At 41.6% G+C, this 23,156-nt stretch overlaps 1 protein-coding gene across 2 annotated transcripts in view; it reads right to left on the bottom strand.

The window, feature by feature from the left end:
- Positions 1-17,435, bottom strand: part of LOC135238058 (uncharacterized) — an 80,440-nt gene extending 63,005 nt beyond the window's left edge. For both annotated transcript variants that reach the window (XM_064305706.1, XM_064305707.1), the window contains exons 1-10: positions 17,244-17,435; positions 11,939-12,063; positions 9,244-9,389; positions 7,388-7,498; positions 6,927-7,037; positions 6,647-6,757; positions 5,608-5,718; positions 5,145-5,255; positions 2,392-2,502; positions 1,361-1,430 (exon numbers count right to left, since the gene is read on the bottom strand). In XM_064305706.1, the coding sequence (XP_064161776.1) occupies positions 1,361-1,430; positions 2,392-2,502; positions 5,145-5,255; positions 5,608-5,718; positions 6,647-6,757; positions 6,927-7,037; positions 7,388-7,498; positions 9,244-9,302 (795 nt within the window). In that variant the 5' untranslated portion in view covers positions 9,303-9,389; positions 11,939-12,063; positions 17,244-17,435. The remainder of the gene's footprint in view (positions 1-1,360; positions 1,431-2,391; positions 2,503-5,144; positions 5,256-5,607; positions 5,719-6,646; positions 6,758-6,926; positions 7,038-7,387; positions 7,499-9,243; positions 9,390-11,938; positions 12,064-17,243) is intronic.
- Between the last annotated feature and the right edge of the window lie 5,721 nt (positions 17,436-23,156).

Here is a 23,156-nt window from a genome sequence, read left to right as displayed (position 1 = left end):
TCAGATGTTAGCATAAGTCAGGTGGAACATTACAATACAGCCCTCAGAAGGCCTGAATATTCTTTGTGGCGTGTTGTGTGTTGCATAACGTTGCCAAAGTCATGGATGTGTCAGACATAAACAAGGACACATTACAGGACTTTAGAAGGCGTGATGGTGAACTGTATGTGCTGATGCATGTTAATGAAGTGAGAAACCCCAGCAGCACAGGCGAGGAGGAATCAGCTGGCAGAAGAGCAGCTTCATCTATAGCCAGCCAAGCAGACAGAATGGTTTATTTGATTGAAAAAATCCACAACATTGCCCAGCGAATACTGCATTTATTTCAACATATTAAATCACCTTTTTTGATTTATTTTCAAATATGGTCTGCGGGATTCACTGTGCGTGATGGTTGTTTTTTTAGATCTCCGAATTTTAATGGACTCACGCAGACACAGGTCTTTAATGACAGAGGTAAATCTGTCTTTTTAAATCCACCATTATATTATCAATCCACCAAGGTGCAAGTGCAGGTGGCTATTAGAGGGAATGGGAGATGATATGCTGACTGGTTTATAACATGTTTATGCCCAAGACACACCTATAAATTAAGGCAGTAAGTTCAGCCCATTGGAACCTTGTGCCTTACATTGCACTCAAATAATCCACTGTTAAACCAGTATAAGTGGGTTTGGACACAACCTAAATATATGTGTGCCACGTGCTTTACTATGCGCTAAGATCATTAAAATAGAAATTAAAATCATTAAAATTTATTACATTTTTTAAATGTTTAAGTAAAAAGCTGGTTAATTGTGTTCATATGATATTCCACTTTGGATGGTCATGAATAATATAAAAAAGCTGCAATATGTTATTAATGTTAAGGGCAATGTTAGGCACTTGTAAACATTACCCTTGCACTATATTATCCATCCTCCAGTGGTCGTTGCTCCCCCTCCCTTATTATGGTGTTCGCGGCCAAATTTGGCCGGTCTGCTTTAACTGCTCTTATATTAACACAAAAATCATAAATCATCACCAAATTGTGTTTAACACCTTTTTAAGCTGTGAAACAGTGTCTTCAACTAGTGGTTAACATGGATGGGTGGGGGTGAGGGGGTTGTGTTTGTGGATGTGTGGTGAGTGGGTGTATGTATGGGGATGTTTTCCATCTGCTGGATGAACATAATATAGTCTTACCCATTCATTTCCTATAGCGGTCATTTTAGACCTGGAACACCACAGGAGTGACAAAGTTGACTAAACCACTCAAAATTCAATGAAAGCGGTGATCAGCAATTTAATGTGTTCAAATGTCTAGTGTGGAGGAAAACATAAGGTCTTGAGACAATCAGAAGAAAAAAAGATCTCATACCTGATTTGCGGAAGATAATTTATCCGAGCTCTTCTCTTCAAAAGAGCTGTACTCCAGTGACTGCTGGATCCTGTGAACAAAACATGGAGACAGAGCGTCTAGTTAAACTCATCCTCTTACTGCAGCTCTAACTCACAGCACATAGAGACAGGGCTTCCAGTTAAACTCATCCTCTTACAGCAGCTCCATCCAGAAGAATCCGTTTTACACATTGTGTACTGAACCATTTGCGCAGTTTCTCTCTTAAACACACATCAGAGTTAAGACCAAACAATTATATCTGATTTAAATCTTGTTTATGTAACACTGAAGACTAAAAGGTCACCATGTGCTTATTCAATATTCATGCTATATTACTAGACACAGCCAATCATTTATTTTGTTCAGTCTTACTATATGCTTATGTATTAGCCATGCATCAATAAGAAATAGAACTGTACAAATCATAGGTAAATCACTTTGTGCTATTAAAAAGGAGGGAGTGCCCCAGTTGTCTTCAGTTTGAGCGTTTCCATCTTGTTGTGTGTAAGTGCCAAACACGTTCTGCAGAAATAAATCCTATTTCTTAGATGGATATACCTCGTTGTGCCTGGTCATTCTAAGGGGAGAATTTACTCTGCTCAGCAACACCCACCTACACTTGAATGTGGCACAACATACCCATCAACACCTGATAATGACGTAAAGCAACCACCGACACCGGAATATAACAACACACCATAAACAACTGAATGTGACAATACACTCACCCACACCTGAAAGTGATATCATACACTAACAATACCTGAATATGACAAAATACACCCACCAGCACCTGAAAATGACATCATAAACCAAACCTGCACCTGAATGTGACATAATACACCCACGTACACATGCACATAGTGTACCATACTATCTACATCTGAATGAGACATGACACACCCACATACACAGGAATATGACATGGAGCACCCAACCTACACCAGAAATTAGCCAGTCAGATTAAGGTTTAATTAAATAGTAGTGTCAATATGAACCTGTTCATTTACCTTGAATCACCTGGAAACTCTTCTCTGAAGTTGAGTATCCTCCATATTGAATCATCATTCTTCATAGACACACAGCTGGGTACAGGTGACCCTGCTCTTTCTACCTGAACCCTGTGAACAGAACATGGAGACAGAGCTTCCAGTTAAACGAATCATCTTACTGAAGCTCTAACTCACAGCGCATGGAAACAAAACTTCCAGTTAAACTCACCCTCTTACTGAAGCTCTAACTCAGAGCACATGGAGACAGAACTTCCAGTTAAACTCATCCTCTTACTGCAGCTCTATCCAGAAGAACCAGTTTACACATTGTGTACTGAACCATTTGCGCAGATTCTCTCTTGAACACACATCAGAGTTAGAAACGAATGAGAGTTGCGCACAGAATACGCAAAACAAGTTCTGTCAGGAAACTCAAAAATTGCAGCTGACCAATCGGTCGGCTCCATTAACCTCATACTCACGCGTTTCCACAATCATCCAATTGCATACACACAACACTCTTCTCTTACCCATCCAATCACAGGCACACATCACCAATGGAGCGCCTTTTTAACCCACCAATCAGACCTCTCAGTGCTGCTGCCTGCCTGCGCTGCTATTGCCTGCTTCACTGCTGCTGCTCAGAACTGCACTCACCCTCCACCACCCCATCATCACCTGTTGTTTGGATCTGCTTCTACATACTGGGGGGTTTACTGGTATTCTTCCTGTTTAGTAGGGGAGATGTATAGTACTCCCTGTTAGACAAAGTTAGTGCGTGCACTAATATCTAAAGCAGATCCATTCACCGCCAAACCAAAAATATGTATTTACATATCCATGTAAGTATTTTAATACGTCTATTGTCCATAACTGCATAAAATGTGGTTGCAGTTCGCTCCATGATGATTAATTCACATGAAAAATGAAGCCACTCCTGTCTGAGCTGTGTTAACAGCTAGAATAAAGGGACAGAGTGAGGAATGGAGGGAGGGGAAGTTTAACTCTGATACTGCAGGAAAAGGATACAGGGTCATTTATTGCAGAAATTTAACAAGAAAAAAGACCATCTAAACAGCTGTGAGCCAACATGGTATACCACACCTACACCTGAACACACCATAAAACACTCACCTACACCTTAATGTGACATAATGCACCTGCCGACACCTGAATGTGACATAATACACCCACCTACATCGGAATGTGACAAAATACACCCACCTACATCTGAATGTGACATAATACACCCACCTACATCGGAATGTGACATAATACACTCACCTACCTCTGAACATGCCATAATACACCCACCAAGACCAGAATGTGACATAATACACCCACCTACACCTGAATGTGACATAATACACCCACCTACATCGGACTGTGACATAATACACCCACCTACACCTGAAGTTAAAAATAATGCATGTACGTGTGTTTGTGTGTGTGTCTGTGTGTATGTGTTTTCTTTCTCTCTGTCTTATACACTTCTAGAAGTCCAAACTGGTGAGCTTGGCTTTCCTCCTTATCCTCCCCCTGCCATCCTGCCAGGGAGGAACCGGCTGTGATGCCATGATGCCCAGGACTCTGAAAGCAACCGATCGATAAAAGACCAAACTATTATATCTGATTTAAAGCTTGTTTATGTAACACTGAAGACTAAAAGGTCACCATGTGCTTATTCAATATTCATGCTATATTACTAGACACAGCCAATCATTTACTTTGTTCAATCTTACTATATGCTTATGTATTAGCCATGCATCAATAAGAAATAGAACTGTACAAATCATAGGTAAAACACTTTGAGCTATTAAAAAGGAGGGAGTGCCCCAGTTGTCATCAGTTTGAGCGTTTCCATCTTGTTGTGTGTAAGTGCCAAACACGTTCTGCAGAAATATATCCTATTTCTTAGATGGATATACCTCGTTGTGCCTGGTTATTCTAAGGGGAGAATTTACTCTGCTCAGCAACACCCACCTACACTTGAATGTGAAACAATATACCCATCTACACCTGATAATGACATAAGACACCTATCTACAACTGAACACGATATAATGCACCCACCTACACTTGAATGTGAAACAATATACCCATCTACACCTGATAATGACGTAAAGCAACCATCGACACCGGAATATAATAACACACCATAAACAACTGAATGTGACATAATACACTCACCCACACCTGAAGATGACAAACAAGACCAACCTACACCTGAATATGATATAATAAACCATCAACCCCTGAATATGACATAACACACCCACCTACATCAAAATGTGACATTATACACCCATCTACACATGAATGTGACATAATATGCTCATCTACACCTGAAAATGACATAATACATCCATCGACACCTGAATGTGGCATAAAACACCCAACTACACCTGAATATGACATAACACATCCATCGACACCTGAATGTGAAATAATACACCCACCTACACCTGAATGTGGCATAAAACACCCAACTATACCTGAAAGTGATATCATACACTAACAATACCTGAATATGACAAAATACACCCATCAGCACCTGAAAATGACATCATAAACCAAACCTGCACCTGAATGTGACATAATACACCCACGTATACCTGCACATAGTGTACCATACTATCTACACCTGAATGTGACATGACACACCCACATACACATGAATATGACATGAAGCACCCAACCTACACCAGAAATTAGCCAGTCAGATTAAGGTTTAATTAAATAGTAGTGTCAATATGAACCTGTTCATTTACCTTGAATCACCTGGAAACTCTTCTCTGAAGTTGAGTATCCTCCATATTGAATCATCATTCTTCATAGACACACAGCTGGGTACAGGTGACCCTGCTCTTTCTACCTGAACCCTGTGAAAAGAACATGGAGACAGAGCTTCCAGTTAAAATCATCCTCATACTGCAGCTCTAACTCACAGCACATAGAGACAGGGCTTCCAGTTAAACTCATCCTCTTACTGCAGCTCTAACTCACAGCACATGGAGACAGAGCTTCCAGTTAAACTCATCCTCTTACTGCAGCTCTAACTCAAAGCACATGGAGACAGAGCTTCAATGTAAACTATGTAAACTCATCCTCTTACTGCAGCTCTAACTCACTGCACATCTGAAAGTGACATAATACCCCCACCTACACGTGAACGATAACAGCCAGATTGAAGCAGAATTAAACAGTAGTGTCAGTATGAACCTGTGTAATTACCTTGAATCACCAGCGAATTCCCCTTTGAAGTGAATTGGATAATCCATAGAACGATCACTCTTCATAGACAGACAGCTGGGTACAGGTGACCCTGCTTTTTCCTCCTGGACCCTGTGATCAAATCATAGAGACAGAGCTTCCAGTTAAACTCATCCTCTTACTGCAGCTCTAACTCACAGCACATGGAGACAGAGCTTCCAGTTAAACTCATCCTCTTACTGCAGCTCTGACTCACAGCACATAGAGACAGAGCTCCCAGTTAAACTCATCCTCTTACTGCAGCTCTAACTCACAGCACATGGAGACAGAGCTTCCAGTTAAACTCATCCTCTCACTGCAGCTTTAACTCACAGCACATGGAGACCAAGCTTCCAGTTAAACTCATCCTTTCACTGCAGCTTTAACTCACAGCACTTGGAGACAGTTTCAATGTAAACTCATTCTCTTACTGCACCTCTAACTCATAGCAGATGGAGACAGAGCTTCCAGTTAAACTAATCCTCTTACTGCAGCTCTAACTCACAGCACATGGATACCAAGCTTCCAGTTAAACTCATCCTCTTACTGCAGCTCTAACTCACAGCACATGGAGACAGAGCTTCCAATTAAACTCATCCTCTTACTGCAGCTCTAACTCACTGCAGATGGAGACAGAGCTTCCAGTTAAACACATCCTCTTACTGCAGCTCTAATCTACAGCACATGGAGACAGAGCTTCCAGTTAAACTCATCCTCTTACTGCAGCTCTGACTCACAGCACATGGAGACAGAGCTTCCAGTTAAACTCATCCTCTCACTGCAGCTTTAACTCACAGCACATGGAGACAGTTTCAATGTAAACTCATCCTCTTACTGCACCTCTAACTCAAAGCACATGGAGACAGAGCTTCAATGTAAACTATGTAAACTCATCCTCTTACTGCAGCTCTAACTCAGTGCACATCTGAAAGTGACATAATACCCCCACCTACAGGTGAACGATACCAGCCAGATTGAAGTAGAATTAAACAGTAGTGTCAGTATGAACCTGTGTAATTACCTTGAATCACCAGCGAATTCCCCTTTGAAGTGAATTGGATAATCCATAGAACGATCACTCTTCATAGACATACAGCTGGGTACAGGTGACCCTGCTCTTTCCTCCTGGACCCTGTGATCAAATCATAGAGACAGAGCTTCCAGTTAAACTCATCCTCTTACTGCAGCTCTAACTCACTGCACATCTGAAAGTGACATAATAACCACACCTACACGTGAACGATACCAGCCACATTGAAGTAGAATTAAACAGTAGTGTCAGTATGAACCTGTGTAATTACCTTGAATCACCAGCGAATTCCCCTTTGAAGTGAATTGGATAATCCATAGAACGATCACTCTTCATAGACATACAGCTGGGTACAGGTGACCCTGCTCTTTCCTCCTGGACCCTGTGATCAAATCATAGAGACAGAGCTTCCAGTTAAACTCATCCTCTTACTGCAGCTCTGACTCACAGCACATGGAGACAGAGCTTCCAGTTAAACTCATCCTCTCACTGCAGCTTTAACTCACAGCACATGGAGACAGTTTCAATGTAAACTCATCCTCTTACTGCACCTCTAACTCAAAGCACATGGAGACAGAGCTTCAATGTAAACTATGTAAACTCATCCTCTTACTGCAGCTCTAACTCAGTGCACATCTGAAAGTGACATAATACCCCCACCTACACGTGAACGATAACAGCCAGATTGAAGTAGAATTAAACAGTAGTGTCAGTATGAACCTGTGTAATTACCTTGAATCACCAGCGAATTCCCCTTTGAAGTGAATTGGATAATCCATAGAACGATCACTCTTCATAGACATACAGCTGGGTACAGGTGACCCTGCTCTTTCCTCCTGGACCCTGTGATCAAATCATAGAGACAGAGCTTCCAGTTAAACTCATCCTCTTACTGCAGCTCTGACTCACAGCACATGGAGACAGAGCTTCCAGTTAAACTCATCCTCTTACTGCAGCTCTGACTCACAGCACATAGAGACAGAGCTCCCAGTTAAAATCATCCTCTTACTGCAGCTCTAACTCACAGCACATGGAGACAGAGCTTCCAGTTAAACTCATCCTCTTACTGCAGCTCTAACTCATCAAACATGGAGACAGAGCATCCAGATAAACTCATCCTCTTACTGCAGCTCTAACTCACATCACATGGAGACAGAGCTTCCAGTTAAATACATCCTCTTACTGCAGCTCTAATCTACAGCACAAGGAGACAGAGCTTCCAGTATAACTCATAGTCTTACTGCAGCTCTAACTCACAACACATGGAGACAAAGCTTCCAGTTAAACACATCCGCTTACTGCAGCTCTAACTCACACCACATGGAAACAGACCTTCCAGGTAATTCATCCTCCTACTGCAGCTCTAACTCACAGCACATGGAGACAGAGCTTCCAGTTAAACTCATCCTCTTACTGCAGCTCTAACTCACATCACAAGGAGACAGAGCTTCCTGTTAAATGCATTCTCTTACAGCAGCTCTAACTCACCGAACATGGAGACAGAGCTTCCAGTTAAATTCATCCTCTTATTGCATCTCTAACTCACCGAACATGGAGACAGAGCTTCCAAATAAACTCATCCTCTTACTGCAGCTCTAACTCACAGCACATGGAGACAGAGCTTCCAGTTAAACTCTTACAGCAGTCCTATCCAGAAGAATCTGTTTTACACATTGTGTACTGAACCATTTGCGCAGTTTCTCTCTTGTACACACATCAGAGTTAGAAACGAATGAGCGTTGCGCACAGAATGCGCAAAGCAAGTTCTGTCAGGAAACTCAAAAATTGCAGCTGACCAATCGGTCGGCTCTATTAACCTCATACTCTCGCGTTTCCACAATCATCCAATTGCATACACACAACACTCTTCTCTTACCCATCCAATCACAGGCACACATCACCAACGGAGCACCTTTTTAAACCACCAATCAGACCTCTCAGTGCTGCTGCTTGGCTGCGATGCTTTTGCCTGCTTTACTGCTGCTGCTCAGAACTGTACTCACCTTCCACCACCCCATCATCACCTGTTGTTTGGATCTGCTTCTACATACTGGGGGGTTTACTGGTATTCTTCCTGTTTAGTAGGGGAGATGTATAGTACTCCCTGTTAGACTAAGTTAGTGCAAGCACTAATATCTAAAGCAGATCCATTCCCCGCCACACCAAAAATATGTATTTACATATCCATCTAAGTATTTTAAAAACTGTGTTGTCCTTAACAGCATAAAATGTGGTTGCAGTTTGCTCCTTGTTGATTAATTCGCATGAAATATGAAGCCACTCCTGTCTGAGCTGTGAACACACCATAATACACTCACCTACACCTCAATGTGACATAATACACCTACCTACACCTCAATGTGACATAATACACCCACCTACATCAGAAAGTGACATAATACACTCACTGACACCTGAATGTGATTGAATGATCACTTTTCATAGACACAAAGCTGGGTACAGGTGACCCTGCTCTTTCTACCTGAACCCTGTGAACTGAACATGGAGACAGAGCTTCCAGTTTAACTCATTCTCTTACTGCAGCTCTAACTCACATCACATTAAATATCTGATTTGTGCATTCATACCTCTTTCTGTTAGTGCTGAGGGTTCCTCCTTTGGTGTCTGGCTCTCCTGAGTGACTCATTTTAGAAACAGCGCCCCCTATCTCAGAAGACTGGAACACATCAGACCAGTTTACACCACATGTGGGTTCTATCCCAAACTAGCCAACCTGTAAACACACAAAATGAGAACACACATATATACAACATGTCACAGTGTTGACAGGAAGCAATCAAGAATTTCAATAGGCCCTAAACATGTTCTATACAGCAACTGTATTACATAAATGTAAGTTGTAAGCTCTATATTGATTGTACAACTTGATAAATATTTTTTGTTAAGGATTCAATAGAATTCAATGGAATCGGTCAAAATTGCACACTTCTCAGATTATAGGCCTACATTTATTTGCACTGAGTCTTTATGAATAACGTCTTATAAGACTGGAGAACACACTGGGAGGGATCTCAGACCCTTCCTCCATCCAGATCCTTAATATCTTTTGATCTTTGCTAAAGAACTGTCCTGTTCAATTAAAACTGCAGGTTTCCAATGGAGTTCAAGTCTGGAGACTGTACCCATTGCAAAATGTGGCTTATGTGGTTAATTAATCATTTATTTGTGAATAGTAACATGTGCTTGAGGTCATTGTTTTGCTCGAAGATCCACTAGTGGCTTTCAGTCTGCTGACAGAGGCAACCAGGTTTCTGGCTAAAATGTCCTGGTACCTGGGTAGAGTTCATGATGCTGTTGTTTTTAACAAGGGCCCAAGGATCAGTGGAAGCAGAACAGCCCCGTAACATTAAAGATCCACCGCTGTATTTACCAGTATATATGAGGCCTGTTTCTGTATACACATCCCTAAATCAACACCAAACCCACATCCTTTGTATTATATACCGGCCACTTTATTATGTACACCCACTCATTAATGCAAATAGTCTACTCCACCAAGCGGCAAATCATGTGGCTGCAACTCAATATATAAAGTATGCAGACATAGTGAAGTTGTTTAGTTTTTTGTTTGAGCAAATATTGTAATGGACAAGATGTGTGATCTAAGTGACTTTGACTGTGGCACGACTGTCGGTGCTAGACATAGTGGTTCCACCATCACAGAAACAGCTGCCCTCCTGGGATCTTCATGCCATACAGTCTCTAGAGTTTACAGAGAATGGTGCAATGAACAATGTAGTATAATGGGTAAGGAACTAGTCTTATAGCCTAAAGATTACATTACATTACATTACAGGCATTTGGCAGACGCTCTTATCCAGAGCGACGTACAACAAAGTGTATAACCATAACCAGGACAAGTATGGCGAAAGCCCTAGAGAGAAGTACCGGTCCAAGTACAGGGAACAACCGCATAGTTCAACTTGGACCCTAATGGTTAAACTGATTAACACTAACAACGAGAACGGCAACAACGCAATCTATGGAAAAATAAAAATAAATAAAAATACAAGATCACAGGTTTGATTCTAGGGTAGACTGTATCCTTGAGCAAGGTACTTAACCAGCATTGTTTCAGTATATATCTGACTGTATAAATGGATGCAATGTAAAAGTTGTGTAAGTCACTCTGGATAAGAGTGTCTGCTAAATGCCTGTAATGTAATGTAATTGTAGGGTGGAGGACTACAATAGGGCTTCCACCAGAGGGCGCTGTTCTGATTTGGTACAGTAACTGTTGTCGGGGACCCTCTTGGGCTATGTGAGATCAAGGTCAAGCCATAACTGTTTTAATTCTGAAAGGTAGGAAACAGAAATCTTTCTCTCCCTCAAAATAGTTTTATACCTTGATTAATGTTACCCATCCATGTAATTTGTTCATGAAATATAGAAGATAATATGTTTTATGTTCATTATATTTTACTATTTGCGGTCAATGATTTACATGAAGTATGCAGTGTTTATCTTTATTTATGGCACTGGCATGACTAGTAGCTATTTATTTCGCTATTGAAAATGAATGAAGTGCACAACTAATTTGGTTGTGGATTAAATGTTGATTGTATTTGCTACTACTTAGTGTTTTACTAGCTATATTCTTTTATTTCTTGCCATATGTTTATTAGACTTTAACTACTTATTTTATGCAAATTGAACTAATGTGAAGCATGTGTGCTACGCTAGCTATATGTAGCTGCAGTTTAGTGTAGTTGGCCATGTAACTAATTCAGCCATAACAGTTTTAATTCTGAAAGGCTGGATGTGTGAGAGTGACTGCATGCTGCTGTTTCAACTGCTTCATCTGCCACCAAATAAACAACACTGCTGTGTTTCAACCGCAACCACAAACTCTCCCTATACTCCTTTTCTTCCACCAAGACCCACACATAAAACAACACAACGCAGATTTTACGGTCAGGGTTATTCGTGGAAGGGACGAAAAGCATAAGGACAGTAGAATAGGGTCACACAATGATGTCATCTCATTTAACAGTAGATGAGACAATGTCATTTTGAAAATGCTAGATTTTTGGGTTTGACTGACTTCTCCCAGTAAAACATTTACTTTGCATTGCAGGCATTTAGCAGACACTCTAATCCAGGGCGACTTACACAACTTTTACATAGCATTTTACATTGTATCCACACAGCTGGATATATACTGAAGCAATACAGGTTGGGTACTTAGCTCAAGGGTACAACGGCAGTGTCCTACCTGGGAATCGAACCTGCGACCTGTAGGTTACAAGACCAGCTCCATACCTATTAGAATGGACAAGATGTGTGATCTAAGCGACTTTGACTGTGCCAGATGGATGGTGCCAGATGTGGTGGTTCTAGCATCACAGAAACAGCTGCCCTCCTGGGATTTTCATGCAGTACAGTCTCTAGAGTTCACAGAATGGTGTGATAAACAAAAAACACCTTGTTAATGAGAGATCAGAGGAGAATGGGCAGACTTGTTCAAGCTAACAGAAAGGCCACAAATGAAATAGGCTAACAACTATGCTTAGCTAAAGAGCTCTAATGTCATGGTAAATGGTAAATGGACTGCATTTATATAGCGCTTTTATCCAAAGCGCTTTACAATTGATGCCTCTCATTCGCCAGAGCAGTTAGGAGTTAGGGGTTAGGTGTCTTGCTCAAGGACACTTCGATATGCCCAGGGCGGGGTGTGAACCGGCAACCCTCCGACTGCCAGACAATCGGTCTTACCTCCTGAGCTATGTCGCCCCCCGTCATCTCTCCGGACCACAGTAGATGAAAGGAGACAATTTATATTCTTGAAACTGTTGATTACTCCCAGTAAAACCATTTTTCCTGAAACCATTCCAAATAGCGCTTAGGCATGGAGGTAACATCTAATTTTGGAGCATCTAAGGTAGCAATTAATTGTAGATTTGGAAACTTGGTGACCCCCGATGCAACCAAGTTCTGTAATTCTCCAGCTGTGGCCACTGGATTGTTCTTTGCTCCCTGAACCATCTACCTCACTGTGCATGGGGCTAAGATACACTAGCACCCTCTACTGGACAGGTTTAACTCTACTCCAGTGATTTTAAAATTATTACATTACATTACATTACATTATAGGCATTTGGCAGATGCTCTTATCCTGTTATCCTGTACCATTAATATTTGGTCTCACAGTATTAAGTCATATTTCTTTCTTTGTTTAGTTTTTGACCCATTGCCTTATTTTTGAATGTCAACAACCATTTTTTTCTTCATTTGTGAGTTTGTTGCTTTTGATGAAAAATGGATTTTATAAGTGTGTTGCCTCAGTTTTATACTCCAGAGAAGTAGCAAGCCATGGAAGAGCACGACACAGTTCCTCAGGCCTGAGATCAGCTTAGTGTCTTATATACATTCTGGTGTAGATCAGCTTCATGTCAAATATTGGGATGCCAGGTATGTCATCCCGCCAAGCTACGCCTTGGCGGGGGCATGCTCCATGCCTATACAACACCGAGAGTTTGGCACTTTTCAGGGTTCCCCACAGAAATAACCACAACAGTCTGTGGACACTCAGCCCTTAACATTCATTCTGCACATTCTCACCCCATTTCAGCAGACAGAATTCATAAACAACTTCACGTCTACACAATAAAGCCCCAAACTAAGGGGATTTTGCGTTTTCTCCTTCTTCTTCTTATTTTCCCTGCCGCCAATCCCACTAACATGTCTCCCCATTGGACATTTCACCGACAACAGCCAAATCTTCACCTACACGACCCAATCGAAAACTTGCATACACGCGCAAAATACCCATACGTTTTTATTCTGAAATATTTCCAGTTTAAACAGTTAGTCTGCTGTGGCCTAGTGGGCATTACATTACATTACATTACAGGCATTTGGCAGACGCTCTTATCCAGAGCGACGTACAACAAAGTGTATAACCATAACCAGGAACAAGTATGACGAAACCCCTAGAGAGAAGAGAGAAGGGCAAGGTTACAGTCTTGGGAACATGGGGTCCTATGTTCAAGCCCAGCTAGGAACACGTTTCTTTAACCTGATTTTACCCTCACTAATAATTGTCTACTACTTCTCAATTATTGCTTTTGCACCATATCTACCCGCCATTCATCGAACGTATACACTGCATTATGACGTACCGTCTGCACGTTCAGTTATTAACCGGCTACAATATTGCAAAGCCATATGGATTCAACGCGAGCTCTTCTGTGCTTACTGGCCTGTGTTCTTCTTTAAAACCACGGACAGGTTTGCTAATGATATTTCACGCATTGCATAGCTATGTCATGGTGCTGCACTAACAAAGTCACAGACTGGTAAACCTCCGGTTGAAGGATTGAATCCCGCCTCGCCCTCAGGCAGATAATCTCCTCTTTTACACTAATGTTTTCTTATGCTTATATTTGCTTTACCAAAACTCACTCACAGACACCCATATGCATATCATGACGGCAAATGTATTCCTTTTATTAAAAAGTTACACCAGCTGACCACTGTGCCATTTCTACTAACTATATTTCTTCACTTGGCTACTGTAGAAAACGTTCTTATCAGCTAACGCCATGTTTCTACATTCATGTTACCTCGCTCTGTTCTCCATCTACCCACATACAAACAATTACTACGTATGTACTGTCTGCAACTCCCCATTAAAACATTACATTTCAACTCATGACTCAATCATAATTATAACTACTAGTACTCAACATGAGAACAGCACATCAGGGCAATAGATTCCCTATACGTTATCACACGTTAGCTACTTCACCCACCACTTTCACGAGGGATTGCTTATACCGTTCAATAAGGAAACGCAAATTGCTCATGGTCACTTCATTTACTTTGCACTACAGTCTGTCATCATGTCAAACTTCACCTACACACCCATTCTACTAAAAAAAAACCCATATTGTTTCAACTAGTCAATTTCATAATTTCTCCTAATTTCTCTCGTACTATTTTTATTTTATCATATGCAAAGATTGCTAGGACATATGCGTCTGCTCCTATTCCCCCTATCAAGTGTTCCGCTTCTACTACTTCCAATTCTCACATAAGGTCACTGATCTACCTTAGAAAAACAGCGAAGAGGACTCCTACCTGCAGATAAGCCTATCAAACTGCCTTATAAACCTCACAAACACTAAAAGTGCATCTCGACGAAATAACAGAAAACGGAGCAGGACAGAAGGGTACGACCTAGGGAGCTCTAATTCTACGGGCTTGCTGATAATTTTGTCAATCAAGGCTCGCAGGATGGTTCTCAAATCCGTGATTACATACACTGGGCATATTTCAGCTGCGTTTCTCATGCGTTTATACTCACAGCCAGTGTTTTACATAGCAAAGCGAAAGTCAGGGTTCATACACTTTTTCACCAATGATTTTCAATGACTTTTCCATGACCAAAACAAATGACTTTATCTCAGCGGGACGATTTAAAATTATTTATTGTAACAGCTCCAACTACCCTATACCCTCCAACAGACCCTGAATGGCCTTGATATCTGGGTAAAGGAGCACAAAATGAAACTCAACCCAAAGAAATGTAAAGTTTTACATGTCACCCACATGAGGCATCCACCCGCCCTCCCGACTCTCTCCATTGACCAGAACATCCTGGAAGTCTTTATGAACCTGTAATAATGCTGAAAGGTCAATAAATAAATAAATAACACTAAGTAAAATTAGGTCTGCATCTGAAACATATGGTGCCTCTCTAAAACAAATAAACACCAGACAGACACACTAAGATACATTCTCTCATATTTTAATTCGAATAGTTTAACATTTTTGTCAATGTCTCAAACAGGGCTCGAAATTGCGACCATTTTGGTCGCATATTCTCCCGAAATTTAATCTGTGCGACCTCGAAATATAACTGGGATCATTTGTGCGAGTGCAAATAATTGTTCTGGTGCGACCTGTTTTTTTTTTTTTTCTTTTTCCAGTCGCACGTCTCTTTCTCTGTACATTCGTTAGTTAGTACACTCAGCATGTCCCTTGTGAGCTGACGGTGACCCTTCTAACCAAGCTTGACATTCTTACCTTTAATGCTAATTTTAAATTGGTTAATATTAGCCTTCAATCACTCCCTTTCGCTGCACTCCACTGTCACGCGACACAGAGAGCTAACGCGTTAACTAATGTTACCTGAAGACAAATGTTTATGTTCAATTTATTAGCGTTATCGAAAGCTGAAAAGTTGAAGCGGACGTTTTGTGTAGCGACCCGGTTGGAACAGCTAATTTCTCCGATGCAGTTTACTGGCGGTTGATTTAATTAGCGGTACTAATGTGACGAGAAGCGCTTTGTCGTTTGAATGCATAACACGCAATTCCTTGAAGAGTCGACACATTTTATGCGTGACAGTTTAACTGTTGCTTGTAAACCGTACTGTTATATTGTCGTTTTTTATCAATAAAAAATCTATTGCATATATTGTTGATGCTCCTTACATTTCGGTGGGTGTTCCTAAGTTTTTGAAGTTGGGAGCACCAGTGCTACCAAGTAAAAAAAGTTAATTTCGAGCCCTGATATATTACTGAAGCTGCACTTCCCTGGCATATTGTCGGCACAGTAGGGCCTACGTTTACTAACTGCTACATCAGCAGAGGCTTGCCTGTAAACAGAGCCGGACCGAATTAACTTCTCACACCACCAAAACACCGCAAAGGTTACGTGCCAATTTACGTTTTATTACTATACATACTATTTTTATGATTGGATTAATTAGTAATTATATTTGATGCAACTTTAGCTATATTTCCATTACTTTTCCAAAACCTTTCAAAAAATATTATTTTCCATAACTTTTCCAGGGCCTGGAAATTGCATTTTAAATTAAAAAAAAAAAACTTTTCCAGGTTTTTCATGACCGTACGAACCCTGGAAAGTGCTGAACGGTACACGCTCATCAGAATGTACAAATTCACACAAGCATAGCCATAATCCACAACCGTTTCTTAAAGGGTTACTTCGCATTTCTCACTCTCTCATAACAAAGACTTTGTAAAAAGAAATGATATCGCATAAAAAACACGTTTTCAACACACAAAAATGCTAAGTTACTCACACATACAAGACATACACTGTCTATAACTCATTCATTCAAACGGGCAAAATCTAGGCCTGCCATTAAAAGTATTGATATCAAAATGACGCCAAGTTACTGTACTACAAACGATATAGCCTAGGCTATCTTGCCTCACCGAAATTACATAAACTGTATTCCAAAGCAATGCTACCCAATGTTTCCTCAACTGATTCAAGTCACTTGGCCCTGTGTATAAGCATACACACAGGATATGATCATATCTCACAAGGTAATATTATCACAAACTATTTACAAAATACCGAATTAAACAAAAACTTTTTTAAAATGATTTTTAAATGACTTTTGGTCCCAAATGGAATGTAAAAAAGAAGAAGCCAATTGCACCCAGACCGCCATTTTATTGTCAGTTTCCTGTTTTGCTGAATTAGGCGTGTTAATGCGATTATACTAGAAGATTCCCGTTCCTCCCCATACCTCTTCACCTTTAGTTTATATTCTCTCCATCCCACTCCACAACAGGCTACTTACTCTGTTCTTTTTTCAGTTTCATTCTTTCTTTTACTCCCTTTTCTTTCTCGTCCGTCTTTAAAATGGCGTTTGAGTTTGAAACACTCTCAGAGTTGTACTTTTGCACTTTCACTTTCATCTGTGGTTGATGGCGATAACCGCTACTTATGTTATTAAGGGCATACAAAACGTGAAAAGGTTCATTCAATCACAAAAAAAGCAATGGTTCATTCAATCACAAAAAAGCAAACAGTTTAAGTCGCAGGTGGTCAAAATCTCAATCCTCAATTCATTTTAATAGCGAGTACCCCAGGTTGTACCCCGGGTGGGTGAGATTTTTTACGTGCCATGTCACGCCGTGTGTCTATACACGGCAGTTTGGTTTACTCATCAAACAGTTCAAACTAAGTGTCCCGCCTCTGACTGAGCAGATAGCCAATCATTACATTACATTATAGGCATTTAGCAGACGCTCTTATCCAGAGCGACGTACAACAAGTGCATAGGTTTCATGATGTAGAGGCGCAAAAGAAACACTAGAGTGAAGTAATGATCGTAGTGCCAGAAGTGACCACATCGATCAGGACTCCAACCCTGTAGAGTAAGCTTGTTCAGCAAGCAAGAATCCTACCTAGTACAAACTAGCACTGGAATCACACCTAATCATACAAAAACAATCATAGTTTAGGATAATGGGGTGGCACCTGGGGTGGCCAATCAGATACCAGGGATGGCCCGTTGTACCCCAGGCCACTCCCTGGACACGCCCCTGGGTTAGGGCTCTGACTCCTGAATAATTTGTGCAGAAGTGGTGTGGCTTTCAGCTGGACTGTATTAAGCTTTCAGCTGGACTCAAATTGTAACATGCAGTCTGTGAGATTCTGACATGGAGTCAGACGAACCTCACCACAACATTCTATCACTACTGGGTGGGTGTTAATCCTGGAGTGTATTTAGTTTATTTCTGTAGGCTTGTGTACGGTCCAGGCCGACATTGCAGTTTAAAGCTGCTTTTTAAATGTGATTGTCACATGCCGTGACCACCTTGGTAGCGATGTTGCTGTATTTCCAGCTGCTAACCTGAAGAAGCAACAGGCACACGTGTTGTTTGCAGCCTTACGTCATCGAGCTGTTCTGGTTACACAAAAGAGACTGATTTCCTTCTTTGAGTTTTCATCTCTGCATTTCACTCAACTTCCCAGCATCCTTCCCTACTCAAGCACACTTCCTGGCAGGCTGTGATTGGCTGCCGAGCTCAGGTGTTTTCCACACTGAGCGCAGTGTAGCGGGGTGTCTTGCGCGGTATCCGCTGGTCTGACCCCGCCCCTTTTGCTGCCCTCCCTCTCAGATCCTGCTTTTGTCGGACTACTTCTATGCCTACCTGTGGAGGGAGCACCACCTGGCGCACGGGCTGTACCTGAAACGCAAGGACGGGAGCGAGGCCACGCTGGTGCTCAAGTAGATCTGGGCATCGTAGCAGTGGGCGTGGCCATGGGCGTGGCTCTGACATCGCCACAGCGCTCGACTCCTCCGGGCTTTCATTGTAAGATACGTCTGTTCGGCTTTGTTCTGCGGAGCTGCTCCTCACAGACCAACGTCTCGAAATTCTGAGGGCACTCTGGACGGAAGCTGTGAAGTTCATGAGCCAAGAAGCACTCTAGGACCCATGCCCTCCTGCAGACTACTGGAGGATTGTGGGATTTGTAGTCTCACCCTGTTTTTTGCATCTTTGCATCTACATCTTTCACTATGATTTCGGAAAGGACCAGCAAGCTCTCTCTCTCTCTCAAAAAGACAAGCAGCCCAACCACATTGTGTTTCTTTGCTTGTCAGAACACTCCTGCAGTTTAGGCCTGGGCCTGCAGAGGGCAGCATGTGAATGTGTGTAGGAATTCTTTCACTGTGGGTCTTGTGACTCAACAAGTGAATAAAATGAAAACTTGGAGGGGGGATGACAGAAATGCTTATATTTTTGTCTGTGGAAGGAGGAGGTCTGGCTATCTTAAAAAAGTCTGCCGTGACCTTCTTTTTATGCTTTTTTGAATGTCATCCATTTACCTGTAAACACATTTTAGCTTTTCTTTTTTCACAAGTTTCAATCATTTTTATTTGTGAGGGATTTATATTTGTGCATCTTATTTACCAACCATCTTAGGTACTAATTCACCTTTAACCTTTTACTTAAAAGCATTTAGGAGTGGTGTGTGTAATCCATCCAGAAGTATAAACAGTAAAACAGAAAATCAGGGAAGATATCCGGTGTATCAATGAGAGGATAAGGTGTTTTGCTTTAGGGAAATATGTGCAAGCTCATCCTTCCCCGTTCGTCTGCCAGACATTGTCTCATTGTTTTCACTTTCATATATCGAATGCTTGTGGAGTGACCCAGATTCAAAGAATGGCATTCATGTATTAAAGTGGGTCGGTTGGTGGCAAAGCTTGTATGCTTGGAAGGTGTTTTTGGCTTTATCAAACCCCCCCCCCCCCTTCCCTCTATCTGAGCTTTGCCTTTGGCCTGCGATGCAGCTCTCTCACGGGCCTCCCGTGTCACATGATCGCTCTGTGGCACCTCGCCCCCCCGACATGGCCGCCAGGATATGCGTGAAGCCCGGTGTCTGGTGGCTAAAATGGCCACGTGTCAAACGGGGCCCTTGGCTTCCGGTACCTGTGGCAGGTGCGCTTGTAGGAGAAACTGTACATTTATAGGATTAACGCCCCTGTCCCGGTCCCTCTTCAGGGCTCTCTGGAAGGTGATTGGTTGCCCTTGGCTACTGTTTGATCAGTTATTTGATGCATTGTTTTCAGATTGCTTGTATTTTTACAGTAAGGGCGAATGTCCTCACGTCTGTTAGAGATATTCGCTTGCAGGGAGCGGAAATTAATGTCTTCTAAGTCTGAGCAGTCAGTGTGTTGGTGTGTGTGGAAGCACGGGATGATTTTTTCTGGTCCGAGTGCATGGATCCTGCTGTCCTGTTGCTAGGGCTGCACGATCATATGATCATATCTTTTTAAGCGTAATAAGAATAACCGTTGCCATGGGGGCGTATAGCCGATCTTTCAGCTTTTCTTCTTTAATCATACCTGATGTGGTAGCACACATCCAAGCGGTTAAAGACTTCATCACCGATGTCTGTTAGGTGCTGATAAGACAGCCAATCAGCAGCGAGGTTGTACTGCTTCTGTGTGATCATGTGATTTGCTTTTTCAGTCACATGGCAGCTGTAAGGCCTTGCTTTTCATTGGCTGTCTGTTCAGCACCAATCGATATCAGCGATGGTTGTTTATTTCCCAGAAGCCTTTCACGTGGCCTCTGATGCTTGGATGTTTGCTACCACATCAGGAGTTATCGTATTCCACTTAAAAAGTGACAGGTTGTATTAAAAGGATCTTGTGATTTTTCTAGGGCATTACGGTTTCCCTTAATGTTTTTTTTTTTTTTTGTTGGTGTTTCTAAAAGGACATACTGCACTGAATGATATATGTATTTATAACGGCATTATGGGAAAATACTGGAGGATTCTTCCTTGTTTATAAGTTGCCTGGCAGCAAATGATGTCTGTTTTAGATAAACAGTGTTTCTGAGATCTCATTCTTACCTGAAAACCCAAGGAAAAATGTTGAGGAAAGAAGCTAGTTGGCTCTAGTACTAACAATGCGCTGTTCAGGTAAGTTATCCTGCAGAGCTGTTGTGTAATGGTTATCTGAAACTCTTATGTTGAGGTTTGATTGACAGGACCATACAGAAATGCATTAATTATACAGGAAATGAATGTGACACTACTGTACAGCAAATAGTCAGGACATTATATCTTAATGTGTATGAAACCACGAGGAAACCATGCCTAAATCACAGGGTGTACTGTTATGAGGGAGTAGGTTTCATGCGTCTTGTAGTTATTCACAAGTTCGGAAAAGTCCAGAAGCACGTGGCTGTCGTGTTTCACTCATACATGTGGAGACTTTACCTTCAGTGCAGTTGTGGAACATGGAAAGATCCTGGCCTCCGTGGTCATTCGTAGAACAGCTGCTGAACTCTGTACTGTGATGACTGTCCATACAGTCACACTTTCCTTCCGATAAATAAGGCCCAGTAACGTTTCCCTGGTGGGAAATATCCAGTTGCATAACCAGCTATAGCAAACTCCTCACCGAGGCAAATTAGAAGGTAAGATTTGTGTCACTTCTGCATACAAAGTAGATTTCCAAATAGAGATGCACAATGGGAAAATTCTGGGCCAACTGATATTTGTCTGACCATATTGGCTGATGTTGTTACCTCCCCGTTTTACATTTTGCATACAAAGTGCAACCTGGTTTCCACATTCAAGGAAGCAGGTAATCACAGACAGCAACTTAAGATGGAGAAAATAGCATTTTATTTGTATGACAAAATACTAAAAGCGGTTTACTTTTTTATTATTAAGCAGAGAGCATGAGTCTAGAGAGGTACAGAGTCTCTGTGGAGCTTTGCTTGGGTGTTTGGTGTTTGTAAAAATGGTCAATGAAAAATAAATAAAAGAGGTTCAGATGACTATGATTAGGCCATTTTTATTTATTTATTTATTTATTTTTTGGCATTTTTGCCTAATTGCAGCGCTGCAGATGCATCGTCTCTCTGTCACGCGTTGTCATAGCTGCCCATCATACCAGCTGTAATCACAGCATCAGGCAGACGCCTGCCGGTCCATTTTAAGGCATTATCAGCCGATACCGACCCCCAGCACTATCGTGTGTTCTTCTGCCCCGCCAGCCGAACTGTGACCGCACTTCCTCCTCTAAAGGTGGGCGTGGCCAGTCTCCCCTCCTCCTCCAACCACGCGCCAGAAGAATGGCCCCAGGCGTTCCGCCGCTGAAAGGGTTGTGTGTGTGGTGGGTTTTTGGGGGAATGTGAGTGCTGAGTCACCCTGACTCTGCCTGCTACAAGGCTAACCATAGCGCCATCTCCTGGCCGTGAACACTGTCCTCCATTACAGCCGCTGTGCAGTCTCTTATTCCTGCTTTTAAAGAGTCTCTCGCATGACGATAATGTGTGCTTGTTTCAGATTTATGAACAGGAAAATAATTAGATTTCCTTTAGATTTCCTCTAGATGTGTAGGGCATAATTTCTAAACAGGAGAGCTGGAGGTCTGACAGGTCATCGCCATTCTGTAGTGGACGTTTGCGCGATTGTCAGATTTAATTGGCTGACCTCAAAACAGACGCCCCCCTGATTGGTTAAAATGTAAATCATGAGGTCATTCACACTGGCGATATGGTCTTTGAAAGACCGATTCCAAAGCCTCCAGCTTTAGGTGGAATAAAGACTTAGTTGATTTCAGGATAAAAGGAAACACTAAAATCTGTACCAAATGAAATAGGCTCAGCATTTGCTGCCTTTGATGGTTTTTGAAAAAATATCCATTGGAAATTATGATTTTGATTGGACAGGGTTTTAAGTACGTTTAACAATCTTCTGGAATTTGCACCCCTCTTGCTAATTTCAAAGCGGTAACTGGTTAATTAACAATATTTAGAGTCTTGTTTTTAGACGCATGCAGGTATCCAGTGTTTGTAAATTCTGAAAGTACACATTGTTGTTTATTGTTTGACTCCATCTTGCAGACATAACAGTGAATGCTGTTTGTAAATAACCGGTAACTCAAGTATCTTGTTTCAAATTTTCTTGTGAAATTATGAGAAGAAATATGGAAATTCCTCCTAATCTGTTGGATTCAATTTATTAACGTCAATGATTTAGCTCATTGACTATTAATGTCTATGGTTTACTTCACAAATGAATAATGCCAATGATTTAGGTAATGAGACTCTTATAATCAATGCCTTTCGGTGTATTTCCAGCTGGCATAAGGTACTAAAACAGAAAATAACCTTTCGTCATCTTCAACCCTTCTCTTAATCTGCAGTGGTGGAGCCAATCTGTTTTTAACACAGAA

The sequence above is a fragment of the Anguilla rostrata genome, chromosome 13, assembly GCF_018555375.3.
Source record: "Anguilla rostrata isolate EN2019 chromosome 13, ASM1855537v3, whole genome shotgun sequence".
Taxonomy (NCBI): domain Eukaryota; kingdom Metazoa; phylum Chordata; class Actinopteri; order Anguilliformes; family Anguillidae; genus Anguilla; species Anguilla rostrata.
This window is presented reverse-complemented; position numbering and strand designations above follow the sequence as displayed.